Source organism: Dromiciops gliroides, chromosome 4 (genome assembly GCF_019393635.1).
Source record: "Dromiciops gliroides isolate mDroGli1 chromosome 4, mDroGli1.pri, whole genome shotgun sequence".
Lineage (NCBI taxonomy): Eukaryota > Metazoa > Chordata > Mammalia > Microbiotheria > Microbiotheriidae > Dromiciops > Dromiciops gliroides.
In genome coordinates this window covers 251182774-251207343 of record NC_057864.1, presented here as the reverse complement: position 1 = coordinate 251207343, position 24570 = coordinate 251182774, and the positions used below count along the sequence as shown (strand labels likewise).

General features: G+C 44.0%; 1 protein-coding gene across 1 annotated transcript; it reads left to right on the top strand.

Annotated features, from left to right (window-relative positions):
- The first annotated feature begins 240 nt into the window (after positions 1 to 240).
- On the top strand, positions 241 to 23470 carry KCNK17 (potassium two pore domain channel subfamily K member 17). The gene is made up of 5 exons (XM_043999313.1): positions 241 to 531; positions 3812 to 3926; positions 14050 to 14210; positions 14789 to 14963; positions 23226 to 23470. The coding sequence occupies exons 1-5, from the start codon at positions 241 to 243 to the stop codon at positions 23468 to 23470; spliced, it is 987 nt and encodes a 328-aa protein (XP_043855248.1).
- The last annotated feature ends 1100 nt before the right edge of the window (positions 23471 to 24570 follow it).

The following is a 24570-nucleotide window of genomic DNA, read 5'->3' as shown; positions in this document are numbered from 1 at the left end:
GGATCCTTGTTTGGGGTGGGGCGCTGGAGCCAGCTCATATCCCCTTAGGGAGCCCAGGACCCTGACAGAACAAGACGGCAGGAACTTTCTAGGCTGGGCACTGACTAGTCTGACCGGAGCCCCTTCCCTTCGCGGATCCAGCTCCTGACCGCTCCGCTCCCAGGATCGAGTGCATCTCTCTGTCCTCAGCCCCTTCCCTCTCTTGCCTCTGGCCTGAGCCCAGGAAGACTCTACCCAAGCATGTTAGGCCGGCGAGGCCAGGCTGTCTCGGAGGCCGTGAAGAAGGTTGGAGCCGTGCCAAAGCCGCGGGGCAGAGAGCGTAAGCAGGGCCGGGGGCGACGCTGCGCGGTGCCAGGGACGCCGCTGCTCTTGTGCTGCTACCTGGCTTACCTGGCATTGGGCACGAGCGTGTTCCAGGCGCTGGAGAGCGGCGCCGCACGGGACTCCAAGGAGGGGTTCCAGAAAGAAAAGTGGGCGTCCCTGAGCAACTACACGTGTCTGGACAGCCGGGCGCTGGACGCCCTGATCCGGGTCAGGCGGGGATGCTTCTCTGGGTTACACAGGGGCGAGAGGCGGGGATGGAGAAGGAAGGGCTGGGGGAGGGGGACGAAAGAAGGGCGGGGTCCTACGGGGAATGAGTAGGGGGAACAGAGGGAAAGCCGGGGCGAGGGCTCCACTTCCGAGGGGCCATAGGGCGGTAGACTAGGGTGGGCAAGGATGGGAATGTTTCCGTAGAAGCGTTTATCTCTTTTGGGGTGGGCTACCCGTGGGTTGTGGAACGTAGAGTAGGAGGGAGGGTCTTGGATGTGAGAAAGAGCGGGACGGGATCGCCTGGGGTTGGCGGGTGTTGGGGCGCACTACACCCCACCACCCCAGCTCCTCCCCTTTCCGCCCGCCCAGTGTTCCTGCCCCCGATGCAGCATTTCACTCAGATCTCCAGCCCCCAGGTCCGCTCGGTGCTGATCCCCAGGTTCGGTTCCGTGGTGTCACAGATGTGTGAATAAATGGGGAAGAGAGGGTCAGGGCGATGGCCTGAGTATCATGGGCTCCGAGTCCTCGAGACCCCAACTCTAGTCCCAGCTTTCTATTGCTAACTTACCTTGGAACTTTGAGAAAGTCTGAGTCTCTGTTTCCTCATTTATAAAAAGAAGGTTTTGGACCAGATGGGTTCTAAAGTTCCTTTCAGAATATGTTTGAAGTGGAGAAGGGAGGAGTGCAGAGCCTGGGAAGGCGAGCGAGTTTAGGGAGAACACTACCACCACTGCCACCGCCAAGCGTCAGACATCCCACCTTTATTAGCAACTACTCCTTCACCTGTCTGTCACTCCCCTAGCAAAGGTCAGGAGACTAGAAATTCTAATGGAACAGTCTCCCAAACGTTTGATCTCCAAAAACCCAGCACTTGCCAGAGTAGATTCATCTCTTTGCTCCATCTCATCCCATTTCATCCCATCCCAGGAAACTTGACACAACCCCAAGAAACCAAGTGGAGCCAAGAGTCCATGGGCTCAGCCAAGGGCTGATTTTTCTCCCAACAAAGACTAAACCAAAAAGATCCCGTTGGGTCTCCATTGATCCAAGAGTTCAGGGGAAGTCTCCCCGTCCCTTTCCCTTCTCCTTTCCCCCGTTAAGCTCCGCCCCCCCCAATTCCAGGACTATACTCTGGGCTCTTTGGAAGTTCCCCACTGCCTCACTCCACAGAGTAAAGGGTTCAATGTTACTCTTGATGGAGGAACTACATTAATACTTTGTCCTTTCAGTAGCCATTGTTCCAGTTCTGAGTTCTAAGGGGGAAAAGAAAGATGAGGAAGAGGCCCTAAACTCAGGGAACCCTCAGTCTAATGGGGGAAATATAGTACCTGAATGAATGGATAGCATTTATTAAGAACTATGTGCCAGAGAATACAAAATAGAAAATTAAAATAGTTCCTGCCTTCGAGGAATTTATATTCTAATAAGGGAGTCAACACATAAGAAAACGGGCAGGAAGTGTATTTTCATCTAGTAAAGGTTACACTGTGAGTTTAGTCTTAAGGTTGTCAGTTGACAGATTTCCAGAAGTCAGTTAGTAAGCATTTATTAAGCACTTATTCTGTGCTTTATTATATTCATTGCACCGTGCTAAGCCCTAGGGGGACAAAAAAAAAAAAGCAAAAACAGTTCCTGCCCTCAAGAAGCTCACACTCTAATGGCGAGACAACATGAGATACATACAGATGGGGGGGGGGGCAACTAGGTGGCACAGTGGATAAAGCACCAGCCCTGGATTCAGGAGTACCTGAGTTCAAATCCGGCTTCAGACACTTGACACTTACTAGCTGTGTGACTCTGGGCAAGTCACTTAACCCTCATTGCCCCACAAAAACAAAACTGATAGATGGAATGTGATTTCTGAGGGGAAGGCACAGGCAGCTGCTGGGTGGTAGGGAAAAGGAGGGAGCAGTCCAGAAAAGTCTCCTGCAGAATGTGGGATTTAAACTGAGCCTCGAAGGAAACTAGGGAAACTCAGAAATGGAGATGAAAGGGCAAAGCATTCTTGGCTTGTGGGACTGCCAAGGGTGCACTGCAGCCAGCTCTTACCACTCCCTGGTATCATTAAATTTTAGTGTGAGCATTTACACCTTGGAAATGGGCTGACAGTATGGCTCTGGGTATGATTTATAGTTTTGTTGATCGTCTAGACTTAGAAAGTGATGGAGAAAATGTTAGCAATGCAGATTAAACTTAAAGGTGTGTTATGCTTTTTCTGAGAGTCACTGCAAGGCCTCCCTCCCTGTTCTTCTGTGAGTAAACTGTGTAGCTGGATCAGAGATGATGGAGACAAAATCTTAGTCCAGGTCCAGGCTTGGAATGCCAAACAGAGCATTTTATATTCTGGGAGTATCAGGAGCTGGTAGATCTCATTGGGGAGGGCGGATTATGGAAGGGTTGGCATGGCCAGATCTGCATTTTAAGGGGGGAAAAAGTATTTGGGTAACTGAGTGGAGAGAGATGAGGCAGGAAGATGAGTTACAAGGCTATTACAGGGGGCAGCTAGGTGGCACAGTGGATAAAGCACCAGCCCTGGATTCAGGAGGACCTGAATTCAAATCCAGCCTCAGACACTTGACACTTACTAGTTGTGTGACCCTGGGCTAGTCACTTAGCCCTTGTTGCCCTGGGGGGGGGGGAGGCTATTACAATGATGTATCTAGGTGAAATGCAATGAGAGCCATAACTAGTATTGGGGTTGTGCGAGTGAAGAAAAAAGTAGGTTTTTAGCAGAAATGTTGTGAAGATAGAAATTATGGAAACTTCCACAGATTGAGTATATGGGGTGTGTCTGAGGAAAGAGTGGAAGATGATACTGCAGTTGCAAGCCTGCAGGAGAATACCTTAATAGGGAGTTCAGAAGAAAAGGAAGTTTAGAGAAGGGAAGGTAATGAATTAATATTGGGTTTTGAGATGCTACATATTGAGTTTTGGACACACTGGGTTTTTAGATCCAATTACAATAAGATAGTATTGATTTGATTATAGCTCCCAGAGCAAGTAGGGGGTGGGAGGAAGACAAAGAAGGGGGAGAAAGAGAGAAGCATAGAGGAAGGCATAGGCATAGGCAGAACCAGATGGCAAGAAGATAGCCGGCGTGCATTGTCGGGTGGGACGTGAAGCCTGTTCTGAGAAGAGCTGGAGATAGTGGGCCACGTGGCTTAGTCCTCATTCACCCATCTAGAGGGAGAGTTCCAAAGCTGCATGCCCTAAGGTATGGTCTCAGAGAAGGTCCATCATGGCTACATCCCTGAGATCGCTGTGGCTGCTGTCCCCACAGGACATTATCCAGGAATACAGGAGCGGAGTCATCTTCCCCAGCAACACTACCAGCATGGGCCGATGGGAACTAGCAGGCTCCTTCTTCTTCTCTGTTTCCACCATCACAACCATTGGTAGGGATCTGGGGGACCTGGGACATGGGGCAGAAGGGAGGAAATTTCTTCTTAGCGGCCACTAGGTGTCGCACTGCTAAGAGCTCAAAACTTGACTCCTTTACTAGCTATATGACCCTAGACATATCACTTAATTTCTGCCTTCCTCCAGTTTCCTCAGTTGTAATATGTGGGTAAGATTCATATCTAGGGGCAGCTAGGTGGTGCAGTGGATAAAGCACCGGCCCTGGAGTCAGGAGGACCTGAGTTCAAATTCAGCCTCAGACACTTGACACTTACTAGCTGTGTGACCCTGGGAAAGTCATTTAACCCTCATTACCCTGACGCCCCCCAAAAAGAATCATATCTAACTCACAGGATTGTTTTGAGGATCAAATAAGATGATGTTTATAAAGTTCTTTATGCACTATATAATTTTGAAATCCTTTAAGTACTATATAGCCATTGTTATTCCAAACCCCCTCCCCAAGAGTGTGGGAAAGTCTATAATGGCTTAGGCTTTCTAAGGCATTTCAAGGATGGGGTTGAAAGATATAATTCCCCCCACCACCACCACCAAAAAAAGTCCTCTGCATTGAGTAAAATATCTTCCTGTCCTTAGTGCCATCTAGATAATCAATACACAGGCAGGGACATTTCATTTCAAAGACTGACGGAGCTCAGGGGAAGTTGTAGAGAAGTGTGATGGGATGTACTAAATCCTTTCCTAAAATCTTAGAATATGGCAAAGGATTTTAGAAGTCACCTCCACCCCTCAGTTTACAGAGGAGGAAAGTTGGTGCCCGAAGAGGGAAGAGGACTTGCCCAGGATCACACAGGTAGACTTGTGTGACCAATCCCAACTCAGATCTTCCTACAAGTGCAGGACTCACCATCCATCACTGTAAAAGGCAGGTATTATTCTCCTTGGTGTGTAATCCAGATGTATCCCCTTTCACTCTAATCCTATCCTTGGTAGAGAACTAAGGAAGAGCTTCTCTGTAGATGTAGATGAGGGAGGTTGGGAGAGCCAGTCATTTGCTTCAGTGCTGTCTCCTTCACTTCTCCAAACCTGACTGACTACCTTGGTCTGATGACCCATTTGTTCAGCTTTGTACCATACTGGCCACCAGGTGGCAGTGTAAAACCATTAGTCTGATCTCTGCCTAGAAGTCACTTTGGGGTGGAATAGTGTCTAATTTTCACTTTGGGAAGCGGGGCTTGAGAGAAGGAGGTTTGCAGGGTTGGGTGAAAGGGCAGAGAGGGCAGTGCTAGTGTCCAGCCATACCCCTGCGCTCTTTTCTGGTCTGGTCCGGCTGAACTGGATCTCACCCCCACAGCCCAACTAATTTCCATCTGCATTCCCAGAGGACAGGATTTTTCTTTTCTTGCTGTCCCCAGTGCTTAGCCCAGTGCCTAGCCCATAGTGAACACTTAATAAATATTTGTTGCCTGACTGACTCCCTGGATGAAGGAAAAATAGCCTCACAGATTTGGGCTATCTAATTTAGAACTAAAATCATTAATTCTTAGAATCATAAATCTTAGGACTAGAGGATTAAATTTTTAAAATCATCATCTAAGGGGGGGGGACAGTTAGGTGGTGCAGTGGATAAAGCGCTGTTGCAGGATTCAGGAGGACCTGAGTTCAAATCTGGCGTCAGACACTTGACACTTACTAGCTGTGTGACCCTGGACAAGTCACTTAACCCTCATTGCTCCTCCCCCCCCCCCAAAATCATCATCTGACGTACCCTGCCTTTGGACAAATATGCTTAAAATATAGAGAGCAAGGAAGGGAAGAAATGGAGATCTAGTGGAAGAAGTCAGCCAACAAGCATTTATTAAACACTTTCTGTGTGCCAGGAACTGTGCTAAGCCATGATGTTTCTGGTCAAAGCCCCTTGAAGATGTCATAGGATCTCAGACTTGGGAGGAACCCCAGATGCCACCTAGTCCAACCAACAGTAGGACAAAAACATCTTATATAGCATGCCTAACAGATGGTTATCCAGCCTCTGCTCAGATGCATCCAGTGATGGGGAGCTCACTACTCCATAAAGCAATCCACTTGATTTGGGGTCAGTACTAATTGGCAAAAGCTGCCTCTCTGTAACTTCCATGCTCTTTTCCTAATCCTGTCCTCTGTGGCCAAGCAGGACAAGATTAATCCTTCTTCTAAATGAGAGCCCTTCTTAGAAGATGGTTGTTATTCCCCACTCCACCCCCCAACCCCACAGTCTTCTTTTCTTTTTTTCCTGGTCATATAGGCTCAGTTTCTTTAACTTTATCCAATGACATGGCTTCAAGTAAACCTCTATCCTGGTGGCCCTCTTCTGGACATACTCCACCTTGTCAATACCCTTTCTAAAAAATGGCACCCCAAACTGAACACAATACTCCAGATCAGAGGCCAGTTGGATGGCTCACTCACTCTCTTTGGATGCTATACTTCTATAAATGTTACCTAAGATCAGATCAGTGGTTTTTGGCTGCCACATCACCATGAGCTTGTGGTTCATTAAAATATCTAGATCTTTTTCACTCGAATTGATTTCAAGCCAGAGAGGCAACTAAAGACTTGGTTTCCTGCGGGAGGAGGGAGAACCCAGTCAGCCAATAAGCATTGCTTACCGTGTAAGCAGTAAGAACACAATGCTTATTGTATAGCAAGAGGAGAGGGAGTATAAAAAGAAAAGCAAGAAGCTCACATCTTAACGGGAGAGATAAATACAAACATCCATGTACATACAGAATGTATATATGTGAATAGCTTGTAATGGGGGATGGGGGGCTAGTAAAGGTCTCTTGCAAAAAGTGAGGTTTGAGCTGAGACTTGAAAGAACCCAGAAAGAAAAGGTGAGAAGGAAGAGTATAGCTTCCCTTGAATATCTTTGCCTTCCCCGGGGGCCACAGCTCCTAGGGTCCTGTCATTGTGGTACCCTAATGGGTCCCCCTTTTCTCCCCATTCTACCTCCCCATCTCTCCTGTGCTTGAGACCAAATTGTCCTCTGTCACTGCTGCACACCCCACAAATGACTTTGCCCCCAGCATGAGACTTCCTAATTGCTGCTTAATTTCTAACCACATCTCCACATCTCCTGCATCCTTTGGTTGTGGATTTGATTATTTGAATTGAGTACAATACTTTACATTATTCCTATTAAATTTCATCATCCGCTTTTAGCTTTGTTTCATCCTGTTGAAATCTTTTTGTATCCTAATTCCATCATCAATGTATCAACTATCCCTATTAGTCATTCACAGATTTAATAAACAAGCCATCTATGTCTTCAATCAGCCATTGATAAGAGTATACAGAAGACAGCCATTTGTTATTCCTCTAGAGACCTCCCTCCAGGTCAACATGATACACTCAACAACACTCAACTCATTGGGTTGGGTCAGTCATGAGTTCTGAAATCCACATAACTGTTCTTGTTCTATCATTCAATCTCTCTTTCCTTCATGTTCATAAGGATATTTCAAGAGACTTCTTTGCAGAAATCCTCATATACTACATATTCTTGGCATCTCCCCCATGCACCATCCTCCTGTCAAGAAACCCACTGTAGTGTAATTGTCCTGCCTCATGGTCTTGCTCGTGAAGTCACTGTCACTCATGTAAGCTAGCTGAGGGACTAAACTAGATCAAGGTAAGAGGTATCTGATTTGCTAGGTCTGGCTACAGCAAGGGCCAGACAGGCCAACAGGCAAGGAATGGACAGTCCATAGCAATGAGAAAGGGCAGACGAATGGTTAGTGAGGCTGATGACACTGTGGGGGTGGGCATCATCATTATTATAGGATCACAGGGGCATAAATTTAGAGCTGGAAAGTCAGATCTAAATAATAACCTCTGAGGTCATTCCAGTTTAATCCCTTAATTTTACTGAAGGGCAAAACTAAGACCAAGAGGTCAAGTGAATTGCTCATGGTCATACAGGTAGTAAATGGCAGTCTGGGTTCAATCTTGGGTCTTATGACTCTTTCCCCAGCACCAAAAAGAATCCCCAACAGGTCATGTCCAGCCATTACTCAGGTCCAAGCCAACAGACCTTGAATTTTGTGTTTTGTTAAGAAGCCACATTTGTCACCAAGACATAAAGGAAGGGGACTAGATAGTGGGGAAGGAGAACAAAAGCAACCAAGATTTGGGCTTTTTTCTCTCAAATCAAGCCCACCCCCAGGATCAAGTGTGAAGTTTTAAAACATTAGAATATTTGGGAACTGGCCATCCTTCTACATCATTGATCCCAGCTTGGAACCATCAGCACTATCCCCTTGACTATCCAAGGAAACTGGTTCTGAGAACATCTGAGCTGAGCTTGAAGGATGAGAAGGACCAAGAGAACAAGGAGTTGAGACAAGACAAGACAAGACAAGGCGAGACAAGACAAGTGTAAAACAACACAGGACAATATTTCATTCACAGCCCTCTGTATTTACAATGGAAGATACACAGAACTATAAAATGTAGCTCCAGTCAAGTAGTAGCCACACCTAACTGACTTTCCTGCTATAGAATTTTATCTCCCCTCACTCCTTTGGCATGTCTGTCCTGATGTCTAGTTGGTCAATCTAAACTTTAATAGTGCCTTGATTCCTCAATATGTCTGTCCTGTTATCTGGTTATCTTTGGTTTTGCTTCTCATAGGAGAAACTTGTGATATATCCTGAGCCCCATGTCAAAGAAAAAGAAGGAGAAGGAGAAGAAAAATAAGAAAGAGAAGAAGGAAGGAAGAAAGAGAAGACAAAAGAAAGGACAAATTTTTTTTTTCACAAGACAAGGGAGGGATATATCTGAAAAATATCTGACTGGAGTCAGGAAGACCTGAGTTCAAATCTGGCTTCAGATACATAGCTGTGTGACCCTGGACAAGTCACTTAACTTTGCTTGCCTCAGTTTTCTCATCTGTAAAATGAGCTAGAGAAGGAAATGTCAAACCACTCCATTTATCTTTGCCAAGAAAAACCCCAAAAGGAATCATGAAGAGTTGGACATGACAGAAAATGACTGAAGGACAACAACTGAAAAAAAATCTGAAGGGTTTTAGTGGATCGAAAGCTCAACCTTTATTAAGAGACTACTTCAAAAGCTAGTGTGCAATAGGAGAAGTACAGACACAGAAAGAATCGAGAGCCTCCCTGGACCCTGCCCTGCCCTGGTCAGACCACATCTGGGATATTATTATCATGTTTTGGTGCCAAAACACAAGAATTTCTGGAGAATATCCAGAAATGGGTCACTAGGATAGGGTAAGTAGAGATTATAGGCTCCACCTTAGATTTAAGGCAGGAGTTCTTAAACTCTTTTGTGTCTTAAAGAGCCCTTTGCACTCCAGTGAATCCTATAGACCCTTCTCAGAGTAATGTTGGTTGCCTACATTCCTAAGTGAAGGAAATGCTCAATCTAAATTAGAAGCTCATTTAAAAAATTTTTTTAATTAGAAAATTACTTTTTCCCCTATTCAAGTTCTCAGACCCCCTAAAATCTATCCAAAGACCCCAAGCTAAGAAGTCCTGTATTAATAGGACATAAAGCTGAAGAGGTAAGTGGGTTCATGTAATGTGGGTCCTGGACTCCCAGACTAAGGAGTCTAGACTAATTCAGTCAGGAATACTGGAGTCTATTGTACAAGGAAGTGACTGGATCAAAATGGTGCCCAGGGAAGTTAACCTGAAAACAGTGTACAGAATGAGTTGGAGACTGAGAAATTATAAGCTAGAAAGATATTGTAATATAAGGGAGAGAGCATTCGATTTAGAATGAAAAGATTTGGGTGGGGGCAGCTAGGTGGCACAGTGGATAAAGCACCAGCCCTGGATTCAGGAGGACCTGAGTTCAAATCTGGCATCAGACACTTGACACTTACTAGCTGTGTGACCCTGGGCAAGTCACTTAACCCTCATTGCCCTGACCAAAAAAAAAAAAAGTACAAGTTCAAAGCTCTTGACTCTGCCACTTAACTCGCTATGTGACCATGGGCAAATCATTCCATGTCTCTGGCTTTGATTCCCTTTTCTAACCTTCCTTCCAGTTCCACATCCCAAATGCTATGACCAGTAGAGGGCAAGCCTTGACAGGTCCTAGGAAGCGGTTGCCCTATTACTGCCCAAGTTAGCTAAGGGCAAGGATGTTGGAGAGACCCCACAATGGGATGCATTTCTTTGACCCCAGCTGGTCCTAAAGATAGATCTGCAAAATGGGGAAAGGACTGGGCTCTGTACTGCTGCATTGAACACTCATAAATAACACAAGGTATATTCTGAAGTATTAACTTAAGCCCTACTCCAATGTCTCCTCATTAGAGACCTCGGTGGCTCAAGTGGATAGAATGCCGAGCCTAGAGTCAAGAAGACCTGAGTTCAAATTTGGCCTCAAGATGCTTACTAGGTGTGTGTGACTCTGGGCAAGTCACTTAACTTCAGTTTCCTGCCTGTAAAAGAGGGATAATAATAGCACCTAACTCACAGGGCAATTGTGAGATGAGATCCTATTTGAAAAAGAGATCATATGTGTAAAGATCTTAGGATCACGCTTGGCACATAGTAGGTAGTTAATAAATGCTTATTCTCTTCCCTTCTTCCTCATGGCATGAAGGTGCCCCAGGGTTTCTCATATGCTACACCAGAGGAACACAACCCCTCGCAGATTTTACTGTACAAAGCTAGAAAGCTGCAGACACGATGCCAGCAAAGTGACCATGTTTCCTCTTCAAGGTTCCAAACCAACTACTTTCAAAGAGCCTCATCCATAGAGGGTTGGCCAAAAAATGGTGAATTTGTCAATGTTTTCATTGTGATTTTTTACATGAATAGGATGAACCAATCCTCTCCCCACTCGCATCCCACCACCACCATCACCACCAGGTCCCTTCCAACTGACAGTCTCTGATTCAAGTAAAATTCAACAATATTTATTAGGCACCTAATATGTAGCCTAGTCCAATGGCTAGAGAGCTAGGCTTGGAGTTTGGAAGGCCTCAATTTAAATCTCTCCTCCTGGCCTGGCTTTGTGACCAAAGACAAGTCCCTAATCTCAATGCCCCGGCAACTAAAACTAAAGTTTCAGAACAGTTGCAGATCTGTTTACATCGGTAGACGGTGTTTATTCATCTGGAATTCCTTTTACACATATCCAAATTATGTCAGTCAGTCAGTAAGTATTTATCAAGTGCCCACTATGCACCAGGCACCGGACTAAAAGCTGGGGATGCAAAGAAAGGCAAAAAACAGTACCCGTTTTTAAGGAAATCACAGTATAATAGACTTTGTGTTTTGTTAAGAAGCCGTGTTTATAACTGGGGCATCAAAGGTTGAGAATAGTTGGGAAGGAAAAGGAAGGGAAAATGTGTGCTGTTTTTCTTTTTTTTTTTAATTAAATTTATTTTTTTCAATTAACAAAAATCAAATTTCTTCCCCTCCAACCTCTAGTCCCTCTTAACATCACAACTGCAGGGAAAGAAAGGGAAACAAAACAAATCCTTGTAAAAAATTGTGTAAATGTATATATGTGCATGCATACATATAGTAATATGTGTGTGCGCATGCATGCGTGTGCATGTATATACATACAAGTCAAGCAAAATGAATTTCCCAGTTGGCTGTGCCCAGAAAACATGTATCTCATTTTGTACCCTAAGTTCATCTCCTCTCTCTGTCAGGAAATGGGTTGTTGCTATTATTTTTTTATTAATAGTGTTCTTGCCATTTTTTGAGAAGCTTCAGAAAAAAAAAATACTCCTGGGACAAGTTGCTATCCTGCTATTATTTTTTAATATTTAAAGCTCCATAGACTATTTCACGGGTAAAGTGTTGGGATGTAAGCTCTTCCTCTCTGGGCTCAATGAAAGCATCTTCAGGACACCTCCATTGGCAGACAGGACAAAGGGGTTGATAAATATCTCTTTCTGTTACCATATGATTTTAATCTCCTCTGCTTGGACTCTGTGTTTTGAAAGCTTTTCATTCCATGCATTTTGAGTATTTTAAGTGTTTGGTACGACCACAGCCATTTTAAGTGTTGCTTTAAATTTTTTATGGATTGATGGGATATCCAGGTAATTGTGGGCAATAGTTCAGTCTGTGATAATTGTCCAGTTCAAGTAAATTTTATTGGTTGAGTACTCAGGGATATTTTGAAATCTATATTTTTAGTATGGGAATTTGTCATATGTGAGTCCATGAAAGACAGCAAGGTTATGATGTATTCATCATTCTAGTCAACAAGTCATGTTTTGCTAAATATTCAGTAGGTGGTAAATTTATATAGCCTATAGTGATGTGTTGTGCAATTTTAAAAAATCATTTCTTTTGTATAATCTACCCTGATCACTAACTCCAAGTCACTTAGGGATAATTCTTCCTCTAATTTCTGGTGGCAGTAACCTGTCCTGTAATTGTCATTGTAAAGCCCCTCCATTTCCATCAGTAAGTTCACATGACTCAGCCATTATTATTATTATCATTACTACTACTACTACTACTACTACTACAACTACATTAGTTCATGTGTGAGGGAAAGGCAATATGGGCTAGGGTGGTGATGATTAGACTGAAGACAAATGAATAGAAAAGAGAAACCTCCTAGAGATAAGAGAATACATTTACTTTAGCTGAGTGACTAGTAGAATTGACAGAGACAGGGAGCTTGTCTGATTTTAGAAATAGCCTTTTTTAGTGGGTGGGTGGATAGATGGATGGATGGATGGATAGATGGATGGATGGATGGATGGATGGATGGATGGATGGATGGATGGATGGATGGATGGATGGATGGATGGATGGATGGATAGATGGATAGATGGATGGATGGATGAATGGATGGATGGATGGATGGATGGATGGATGGATGGATGGATGGATGGATGGATGGATGGATGGATGGATGGATGGACGGACAGACGGACAGACGGACAGATGGATGGATGGATGGATGGAGAACCTGAAGTGCTAATAGGACTCCTGAGTGGAATTGTCCTATAAATAGCTGAAAATAAAGAACTAAAGGTACACATATTGGCATCAAACTAGAGCTGACAATGGTTGGATAAAGAGAATGTAAAGAGAGAAAAGAGATGACTCCCAGCTGAGGATAGAAGAGAAATAAGGGATAAAAGAAGAGATAAAAATGTTAAAGTAGGAGAGGAATCAAATCAGTATAAGATGGGTAAAATAAGAATAAGTAAGGGGAGAAGATAAGGTAACAAGGAAAGAGTAGAAAAACAATAGTAAGTAAAAATAAGATGGAGTGAAATTCACAAATACTAATTATAACTTTGATGTGTAGAGTGATTTTACACACACACATTATATATATATATATGCATATTTGTGTCTAATGGTAGCCATCTCTATGGCAGAGTGTGGAGGAGGAAAAAAGAAATGTACATGATAACTTTATTATCTATTTAAAAGGAATAGCAAGTTGTACCTAATAGATTTGCAGTTTCATTTGCAATCATCTTTTTTATTATACTGTTATGGAAATGCTTGTTTTATTCCATAAATTAAAAATTAAGTAAATAAAATTTTTAAACAAGAATACTGTGTTATAAAAGCCAAGGGAGGAGAGTATGCTGTAGTGGTCAACAGGACTGGATGCTACAGAGAGATCAAGAAGGATGAGATGTAAGAAAAGGAGGTCACCACTGACCTTAGACTGGAAAACAATTGCAGTGAAATGGTGGGAGTAGAAGTCCAACTGCCCTAGAGTTAAGTGGGAGAAAAGAAGAAGGGGGACAGGAAAGGGGAGGGTAAAAAAGGGAAGCTGAAACTCTTCAGATGGAAGGGACCTTCCAGAGGTCATAGGGTTGATTTAGAATTGCTCTTCTCTGTCCCTTTCTGCATGGCCAAGGAGGAACTGTGCAGATTCCTCAGCTAGTGGCTGTCCTAGCCCATTTCATCTTCACTTTCTCCAATGAAGGAAGGAAAGGAGATTACTCACTCATCTTTCCCCCCATTTTTATTATTATTATTATTAATTTACTATTAATATTTTATTATTATTGGTGCTTTCTCCACCTTTCCGGGGACTGGAACAGAGAGGCAGAAGGGTTTAGTGAGGTATGGTCAGAGGTGATAGATTTGGGATATCTCCTGCAACTATCCGCTGTAACACCCACCTCCTCTTGTGCCCTAGGTTATGGGAACCTGAGCCCCCAAACAATGGGTGCCCGACTCTTCTGTATCTTTTTTGCCCTCTTGGGAATCCCTCTCAATCTTGTGCTGCTCAACAGGCTAGGACGTCTCATGCTCTCCTGGGTTCAGCATTGGGCCCAGTGGCTGGCTGGGGCCCAGAAGGTAAGAGAGATTGGAAGGGGAAGAGAAGTCTCAGAGCCAGTGGCAGAAGTCTGGGAGAAATAGAGCCAGGTCCCCTGCAGGGAACATGGGAATCATTTCTGAGTATGGGGGATCCTTTGGGAGGCAGGGGATCTGTCAGGGAGGGGAAACATTGCTGAAGATAAGAATCACTCTTAAGGATCAGTGATGAGAATTTGGGATGGGAAAGGAAAGGTCACTGCTTAAAATGGGGGAGTTACTGAAAGGTTTGGAGCTCCTGCTGAGTTGAGGGATCACTTATGAGGATGGGGAAGGACCCTGCTTGGCTGATAAGGAAAAAGTCAGAGAGGTGAGTATGTCATGGGGGTCAAGGGAAATGCTAGCTACATGGAGGCCTAGTATATAAGGGTATATATAGGTGATGGAGGAGAGGATGGGCTACTTTGGTCCCAAGTCACTGCTTCATGCCCCCAAGCTCATCGTCCTGCTTCTACCTGGGGACCTTCCAGGTTCATGTGATCCATCCCTTGCCCTAGTAGATTCACTCCCTCTCTCTCTCCAGACATGCCCCACGGTTTCTTCTCTTTATTCTCTTGCAGAACCAGGCCAGAGCCCGGTGGTTCGCTGGCTCCTGTGCCCTCCTCTCTGGCCTCCTACTATTTTTCCTATTGCCTCCAATCCTCTTCTCCTACATGGAAGGCTGGAGTTATGATGAGGGATTCTACTATTCCTTCATCACCCTCAGCACTGTGGGTTTTGGTGACTATGTGATAGGTGAGATGCTGGAAGGGAAGGGCAAGAAAACTTCCAAGGGTCATCACAGCCATCCCCCTGCCTTCAGGATAGACTGTTTCTCCCTCCTTGCTCTCCTACAGATCTCAAGGGTAGATGATACCTTATCTCCGATGGCACTTATTTGAGAATCTCATCACACATTTAGACAATCTGCTTCCTTAATTATGGTTTTGGGAACCTTTGTTTCCTCTATAATATCAGGGGGCAGGGGCAGCTAGGTGGCGCAGTGGATAGAGCACCAGCCCTGGAGTCTGGAGGACCTAGGTTCAAATCTGGCCTCAGACACTTGACACTAGCTGTGTGACCCTGGGCAAGTCACTTGACCCCAATTGCTTCACCAAAAAACAATAAAATCAGGGGGCAACTGGGTGGCGAAGTGGATAAAGCACCGGCCCTGGATCCAAGAGGATCTAAGTTCAAATCCGGCCTCAGACACTTGACACTAGCTTGTGTGACCCTGGGCAAGTCACTTAACCTTCATTGTCCTGCAGGGAGAGAGAGAGAGAAATATAAAATCAGGGAGTTGGACCAGATGACCTCTATGATCCTTTCTAGCTCCAAATCCTATCAACCAATGATCCTAAAGTGTTTAGCACACTGCCAGGAACACAGTAGGTATTCCTATTAATTAAGAAATGCTTATTATCTTTTCCTTCCCCTCCATGGACCTAAATCCAGAACTGCAATTAGGGCTGGACCAACTGTGCAGCTACCTAGCATGCAACCCCCAAGAAAGCACCAGGAGGGCTGCTTTTAGCCCCACTATGTATTGATGCCCATATTTTCAAAGGGCCCTCCAATTCCACTCTTCATGGCACATTTATTTTTTTAGGGAACTCTCAAAACCTGGCACCTGCTCAGTCACACACATTTTCAAGCACAAGAGGGCTCCATTTTCCAACCTTGCCTAAAAAGGGTGGAGAAAAGGCTGATCTTAATTCTTCCTAAATCGTTCCCATTGTAGATTTAACCCTTTTTCCTTTGGTCCAGTCCTCCGGGGGAAATGAGGGGAGCTTGGTCACCATTATCCAGCTCATTGGCCAAGAGCACTAGAAAATGTGGACAATTCCATGCAACCGCATCATCCCTGATGGAGAGATGGCTTAAAGTAAATGTCAGAGTGATGGGAAACATTATTCTCCCCAAAGAAAGTTGAGGGCTCAGGTTAGCGTTTCCTGGGTCACCAAAGAGGCAGAAGCCTCCAGGGTATCTAGACCTCCTCCTTCAGGCCCACCCCACCCCCACACCCTATATAGGAATGCCCGGTCCTACAAAGGTGGGGCAGGGGAACCAAACAGATCACACTTCAGTCATTCCAGTCATACCTGAGCTTGTAAGAAGAGCTTCGTTCCATGTAAAGTCAAATGCACAGCTTTCTGTGGACAGAACAAGGGACTGGGAGTCAAGACACCTGGGTTCAAGTTTGACCTCTGACATGGATTTGCTAACACATAACACCACTTCTCTTGGACTCATCCCCTCCCCCCATCTATAAAATCAGAGGAGTAGACCAGCATTTTCTAAAATGGGTCCCATAGAACCCTCCTGTCCAACATCCTGGGTGGGGGTAGAGGACAGTGAGAACATATTGCTAGTCTTTTCTCTCTAAAATTTTAAGTATATATTTAAAATATATATATAGGCAACTTTACAGTAAGAAAATTGACATATTGTTAATCTTTTCCTTCGAAAATTTTAGTTATATATTTTTTAAATATTGTGGTAATTTTTCCAGTAGGAAAATTGACATATTAGTCTTTCCCCTCTAAAATTTTAAGTCTATGTAAAAATAATATTGTGGCAATTTTCCAGTAGGAAAACTGACGTATTGCTAGCCTTTTCCCTCTAAAATTTTAAGTACATATTTTTCAAAATATTGTGCCAATTTCCCAATAGGAAAACTGACATGGTGCAAGTCTTCTCCCTCTAAATTTTTAAGTACATATTTTTAAAACATTGTGGCAGTTTTCCAAGATGAAAATTGGCTTATTCTCCTGTATTTTACTATAAAATTCCCCCTCCCCCTCCAACTCAGTGATGAACTATGTCCTCGTTCCCCCATACTCATACAACTGCATTTATCAGTTCCGTCAATACAGCTGAAAATCTAAAGTGTTCCCTGGTCAAACAAGATTATCTCTAAGGGCTCTTCTAGTTCTAAAAAATTACCTGATGGGGCAGCTAGGTGGCGCAGTGGATAGAGCACTGGCCCTGGAGTCAGGAGTACCTGAGTTCAAATCCAGGCTCAGACACTTAACACTTACTAGCTGTGTGACCCTGGGCAAGTCACTTAACCCCAATTGCCTCACTAAAAAAAATAAAAAAATAAAAAAAAATTACCTGATCCTATAATATATATATATATGCAGTTAGTCAAGCAACAAGCATTTATTGAGTACTTACTATGTGCCTAACCATGTGCAGCTAGGTACCACACCACTGTGGATAAAGCACTGGGCGTGGAGTTCAAAGACACCTTCCTGAATTCAAATCTGGCCTCAGACCCTTACTGGCTATGTGGCCCTGGGCAAGTCACTTCACCCTGTTTGCCTCAGTTTCCTCATCTGTAAAATGAGCTGGAGAAGTGCCAAAAACAGAACAAAACAAAATAGAAAGAAATTTTATTTATTTATTTTTTTGTGAGGCAATTGGGGTTAAGTGACTTGCCCAGGGTCACACAGCTAGTAATTGTTAAGTGTCTGAGGTCGGATTTGAGCTCAGGTCCTCCTGAATCCAGGGCCAATGCTCTATCCACTGCGCCATCTAGCTGCCCCAGAACAAAACAAAATAAAACAAAAACCAATGAGGTCATAAAGAGTCAGATATGACTAGAATAAACAATAACCGCCATGCTAAGAGATAGGGAGGGATACAAAGAAAGACAAAAAACAGCTCCTGCTTTTAAGGAGATCACAGTCTAATAGGGGCTATAACATCTAAATAACTAGTCACACACAACATACATGCAGAGTTGATCGGGGCTATGGCCTGCCACCTACATGTAAAATTTTCAGTGTGAGCATTTACGCCTCAGATATTGGCAGTCACTACAGATCAGCTTGATTTATTATTTTGTTGATTGTCTATACTTTTTTAAAGTGCTAATAATGCAGATTAAACTTAAAAGTGTGGGGGCAGCTAGGTGGCGTAGTGGATAGAGCACTGGCCCTGGATTCAGGAGGATCTGAGTTCAAATTTGACCTCAGACACTTAACAATTACTAGCTGTGTGACCCTGGGCAAGTCACTTAACCCCAATTGCCTCACCAAAAACAAATAAATAAATAAATAAACTTAAAAGTGTGGGCATGCATTTTTCTTCTGAAGTGCGTGGTTTTAAACATTTACTAGCACACCCTTTTTTTTTTTTTTTTTGCTCTATGTAAACATTACTTGAGCTCAACAATTTAATAGAAGACTCAAGGAATCAAGTCATCGCCAGACTGGAAGCCTAGTGACTGGAGGCTGATGATGATGGTGGTAGTGGTGGTGATAATAACAGGCGTTTATGGGGCCCTTTGAGGTTTGCAAAGTACTCTATATCCATTATGTCATTTGAGCTTCACAGCATCCCTGGAGTAGATGGAAGTTAATCTCAGATATTCAGAGGACACCACTCTGATGGCAGAAAATGGAGAGGAATTCAGAAGCCTTTTGATGAGGGTGAAAGAGGAGAGTGTAAAAGCTGCCTTGAAGCTTAACATCCAAAAAAGCTAAGATCTTGGCAACTGGTCCCATCACTTCCTGGCAAACAGAGGGAGAAGAAATAGAAGGAAGCAGTGTCAGATTTTCTCTTCCTGGGCTCAAAGATCATTGCAGATAACAGCCGAAGACATGAAATTAACAGAATTTATTCCTCAGAAGGAAAGCTAAAGTGAATCTGGACAGCATGGTAAAAAGCAGAGACATCAAGCTGTGGTTTTTCCAGTAGCAGTGTTTGGAGGTGAGAGCTGGACTATCAGGAAAGCCGAGTGCTGCAGAACTGATGCTTTTGAATGTTGATGCTGGAGAAGACTTTTAATTTTTTTTTTTTTTTAGTGAGGCAATTGGGGTTAAGTGACTTGCCCAGGGTCACACAGCTAGTAAGTGTTAAGTGTCTGAGGCCGAATTTGAATTCAGGTCCTCCTGACTCCAGGGCCGGTGCTCTATCCACTGCGCCACCTAGCTGCCCCCTTTTAAATTTTTTTTTTTTTAATTTTAATGAGGCAATTGGGGGGTAAGTGACTTGGAGAAAACTTTTGAGAATCCCCTGGACAGCAAGGAAAACAAATCAGTCAGTACTTAAAGAAATTAACTCAGATTATTCACTGGAAGGTCACATATTGAAGCTGATGCTTAAATGCTTTACCCACATAATGAGAAGACAGGACTCATTGGAAAAAAACCCTAATGGAAAAGATTTAAGGGAAAAGGAAAAGATGGCAGAGAATGAGATTGACAGTGTCTTAAAAGCAATGTGCCTGGACAGACTTTGAGAGATAATGGAGGATAGAAGGGCCTGACATGCTATGGTCCATGGGGTCTTGAAGAGTTGGCCACAACTGAACAGCAACAATCTCAGAGGGAAAGCACTGGGGAAAGGGAGGGAGGGGAGTAGAAAAGCCTCCTGCAGAATCTGAGATGTAAGTCGAGTCTTAAAGGAAGACAAGGAAACCAAGAACAGATAAATGCTTTTGCTGTTGTTGTTCAGTCCTATCTGACTCTTCGTGAGTTTTCTTGGGGTTTTCTTGGCAAAGGTCCTGGAGCAGTTGGCCATTTCCTTTCTCCAGCTCATTTTACTGATGAGGAAACCGAGGCAGACAGGGTTACGTGACTTGCCCAATGTCACACAGCTAGTAAGTTTCTGAGGCTAGATTTGAATTCAGGAAGATAAGTCTTCTCAACTCCAGGCACAGTGCTCTATTCACTGTACCTGGCTGCCCTATTTATGTGCTGTACATAGTTATAAAAGTCCTCCTTTTCAGGCTGTTGTGAGAATCAAATCAGATCATTCTTTTTCTTTTTCTTTTTTTGGGGGTGAGGCAATTGGGGTTAAGTGACTTGCCCAGGGTCACACAGCTAGTAAGTATGAAGTGTCTAAAACCAGATGTGAACTCAGGTCCTCCTGAATCTAGGACCGGTGCTTTATCCACTGTGCCACCTAGCTGCCCTCAAATCAGATCATTCTTGGTGGCTCTTCACAACAGCCCCGTAAGGTAGGTACTGTTATTACCCTTATTCTACAGAAGAGGCACCTGAGGCTGAGATAGGTTATGAAGTTATAGGTTCTTAATAAGTAATAAATTATGAAGATGATAGCCCTCAGACCACACAGAGGAGTTTTCTATTTGAATCTAGCAGTAATAGCTACTAGAGTGTACTGAGGGAGGTGGGGTGACCTGGTCAGACCTGAGTATTAGGAAAATCATTTTGACAGCTTTGTGGGCAAATTGGGGCAAAAACAGAGGCTTTAAGTCTTTCTTGTTTTAATTTGGTAATTCTGAAGTGGGAAGGATTTCAATTCAATTCGATAAAAATTCATTAAGGGGGCAGCTAAGTGGCACAGTGGATAAAGCACCAGCCCTGGATTCAGGAGGACCTGAGTTCAAATCCAGCCTCAGACACTAACACCTAGCTGTCCAACCCTGGGCAAGTCACTTAACCCTCATTGCCCTGCCCAAAAAACAAAAACAAAAACAAAATTCATTAAATGCCTACTGTGTGCTAGACATTGTACTAAGTATTGGGGATAAAAATATGAAAAAGAAAGTCCCTGCCCTTAAAGAGCTTACAATCTAATGGGAAAAGAAGGTCCACCAACCACAATGGAAGCTGAAAAGGTCAGGGATGGGAGTAGGGGTGAGGACCATTAGGGTGTACCAGCTTTCGAGTTATAATGGGGTGGGGATTGAAAACAAGCTGAACTGTTGGTAGAAAATGCAGTTACCTAGAAAGTTTGGAAAGTTCAAAGCCCTCTATAAAGGAAGGCTTTGGAAGGAGTCTATTGCTCCACCCTCTGTAACTTTTGCAGCTAGGTGACCTAGTGGATAGAGCACTGGGCTTGGAATCAACTCATCTTCCTGAGTTCAAATCTGACCTCAGACACTAGCTGTGTGACCCTGGGCAAGTCACTTCACCCTATTTACCTCAGTTTCCTCATCTGTAAAATGAGCTAGAGAAAGGAATGGCAAACCACTCCAGTATCTTTGCCAAGAAAACCCACGAAGAGTCAGACAGGACTGAACGACAACAGCAAAAGCACTTATCTGTTATTAGTTTCCCTGTCTTCCTTCAAGACTCAACTCACATCTGACCCAAATGGCATCAGGAAGAGTCAGACAGGACTGGAAAACTGACAACTTAAAACCAGCCCTTCAGTCAGAGGGAAAAGGAAACTGAGAAGGTGTTGAGTCTCAAAACCTAAATCAATCTGCAAGGTGATAAGCTGAGGATCAATTTATCCTAAGGAGGCATGATGTTCTGGGTAGTCAAAACCAATCTGACCTACAGATGGAAAATGGAGTTACCTGGGGTTATAACCCTTTCCCCCAAATGGAGAAGCTAAGGTCCATCTGGCAGAGATGATAGCCCTCAGACCACACAGCAACAGGGTCAGGAATGGAAGCCACCTGCACCCCGGCTTTCAGAGCTTCTTTATCCCACAAACTGTGGTGGGGGTCAGTCCCCTTTGCCAGCCATCAGCTCCCCTTCAGCCCTGCCTCTCTTCCTCCAATTGCATTTTCTATCCACTTAAGCCCTTTGCCAGCTGCCAGGTCCCCTGATGTTTACGTTTGTGGCTGAAAAATGAAATAAGAGGACAGAAAAATGCCTCCTTCCCCCCCAGCTCCCCCTCGCCTGCTGTAGCAACAGAGAAATCTTGCTCACCACTGATCTCATTTTGGCTCCCAACTAAATCATGGCCCTGAGCTTCAGTAATGTAATCAGCCCTAATCCAATCCCCACCACTGAGGCAGCAGGGGTACACCAGGACGGTACCAGGGCCAGGGAGAGGAAGAGAAGGCGGGACAGGGGAGGTGGGTTTCTTCCCCTTTGCTTCCTTCAATCAGGTATTTCTGGGTGCCCAGAATTAGCCTGAGATCACCATCTTCCGATAAGGCAGGAGAAGGGAGGAGTTTGTTTGGTGGAGTCCTTAGCCCCAGACTCAACATCTCTGGATCTCGTAGGGAAATTGGCAAAGAGAGGAAGAAAGGCATTGGAAAGGAAGGTCAAGGAAGAGGATTAGCTATAGAAAATGAAAGGAAACTAATTTGTGTCTTTTAAAAAAAAATTCATGTCTGCTTAGTATAGTGCTTGCTCATAGTAGTTGTTTAAGGAATATTTATCATATTATGTTATATAATATGGGAAAGTCTTTGCCTTCTGGGAGCTCCAAGGCTGGATCTAACAAAGCAGCAAACAAATGCAAAGGAATCTATTGAAAACACACCATAAAATATGTTTTGCATGACTTCATCCATATAATCAATATCATATTGCTAGCTTTCTCCAGGAGTGGGGAACGGACCTGAGGGAGAGAATTTGAAACTCAAAAATGTTTTTAAATGAATAATAAAAAAAAAGAAAGTGTTCACATGTAATTGGGAAATATTTAATGAAATAAACCAAAAATATTATTTTTTTAAAAGAAAAGAAAACCCACCATAAGCAGGACACCTTCAAAAAACACGGATCTAGGGTCAGCTAGGTGGTGCAGTGGATAAAGCACCAGTCCTGGATTCAGGAGGAACTGAGTTCAAATCCAGCCTCAGACACTTGACACTAGGTGTGTGACCCTGGGCAAGTCACTTAACCCTCATTGCCCCACCAAAAAAACAAACAGGGGGCAGCTAGATGGCGCAGTGGTTAAGCACCGGCCCTGGATTCAGGAGTACCTGAGTTCAAATCCGGCCTCAGACACTTGAATAGCTGTGTGACCGTGGGCAAGTCACTTTACCCCCGTTGCCTGCAAAAAAAAAAAAAAAAAATATATAAAAAAAAATAAAAAACAAACAAACAAAACCAGGCATCTAAGACTGAGGGGAGCCTAGGGAGAGATAACAATCAGCATTTACATAGCATTTTAAGGTTCACAAACCACTTTGCCCACATTATCTCTCATTTGGTCCTCAGAATAATCCTAGAAGGTAGGTGCTGTTATTATTCCTATTTTACAGGTGAGGAAACTGAGGCTGAAAGAGGTTATGTGACTTGCCCAGTAAGTTTCCAAGACTGAGACAATCTTGAACTCATTCTTTTTTCCTAGGGATGGATCCAGAGCGAAGGTACCCAGTATGGTACAAGAATGTCGTATCCATGTGGATCCTCTTTGGGATGGCTTGGCTGGCCCTAATCATCAATTTGGTCATATCCCTGCTGGAGAGTTCAACTGTCCTGTGCACATGCAGCCGAAGGAACTCACAAGGGACATGCAGATCCACTGCAGACACCAAGCCCCATAGACCAAAAGAAAAACTTGGAAACAATGGTGGGAACCCTGCCTGTAGCTGATAAATGGATGGTGCAAGACCCCCTAGGATTTAAATCTGGAAGGAACTCTAGTGATCATCTAGTTCCTCGTTTTACATAGGGGTAAACTGAGGCTCAGAAAGGGGAACTGACCCACCCTAGGTCTCACACATGTAGTAAGAAGCAAAGTCATAATTGGAATTTGGAACCAGGTCTTCTGACTCCCCCCACACCATCCCTCACCATCCCCTCCCCACCACCACCACCTACCTACAAAATGACTCACTGTTGAGCTCCTCAATGAACCATGACCTGTGACCTCCTCCCCTTCCTCCCTGGCTTCCTGCCAGCCTGGTCTTTTATGTTGGTCACTCCAGAAAAACATCCTTTCCCTCACACACCACCCCCATCCCCACCACTTACATCATAGCTCCATGTAACTCACACCCCAAAGAGTAAAAATCAGAGGCAAAAATAGAGGGTCAAAAAGAAAAGCCCTGATATGTGGAATTTACCCAAGAAGAAATAAACGTATGTAAGAGAGACAGAAGCTCCTCAAGGTCAGAGAGTCTAACTTCTGTCTTTGAATCCCAAATGCCTATGAGAATGCCTTAAGATGTGCTTAATAAATCTGAAATGGAATTGAATACAAAGGGTGCCTGGGACGTTAGAGGACTTTGAGTCTGGCAAAAGCAAGTTCAATTTAAGTGGATTGATATTGCTGTTGCTGCTGCTGCTGCTGCTGCTGTGGGAGGGAAAGAGAGAGAGAGAGAGAGAGAGAGAGAGAGAGAGAGAGAGAGAGAGAGAGAGAGAGAGAGAGAGATTGCTGACCTCAGAGCCAGGAAAACCTAAATTCAGGTCTTGCCTCTGATACATACTGTTTATATTATCTTGGACTAATTATTTAACTCCTTCTCCATGCTCTAGGCCTAGCTAGAGGTGTCAAACATGAAGCCTGGGGACCACTTTGCAAAAGGACACTCCATGGGGGCAGCTAGGTGGCACAGTGGATAAAGCACCGGCCCTGGATTCAGGAGTACCTGAGTTCAAATCTGGCCTCAGACACTTGACATTTACTAGCTGTGTGACCCTGGGCAAGTCACTTAACCCTCATTGCCCCAAAAAAAAAAAGAAAGAAAGAA

Coding starts and splice junctions, on each gene's coding strand:
- KCNK17 (XM_043999313.1), top strand. CDS start 241: ATGTTAGGCCGGCGAGGCCAGGCTGTCTCGGAGGCCGTGAAGAAGGTT. Junction 3,927..14,049: donor TTCCACCATCACAACCATTG/GTAGGGATCTGG, acceptor CTTGTGCCCTAG/GTTATGGGAACCTGAGCCCC. Junction 14,211..14,788: donor GGCTGGCTGGGGCCCAGAAG/GTAAGAGAGATT, acceptor ATTCTCTTGCAG/AACCAGGCCAGAGCCCGGTG.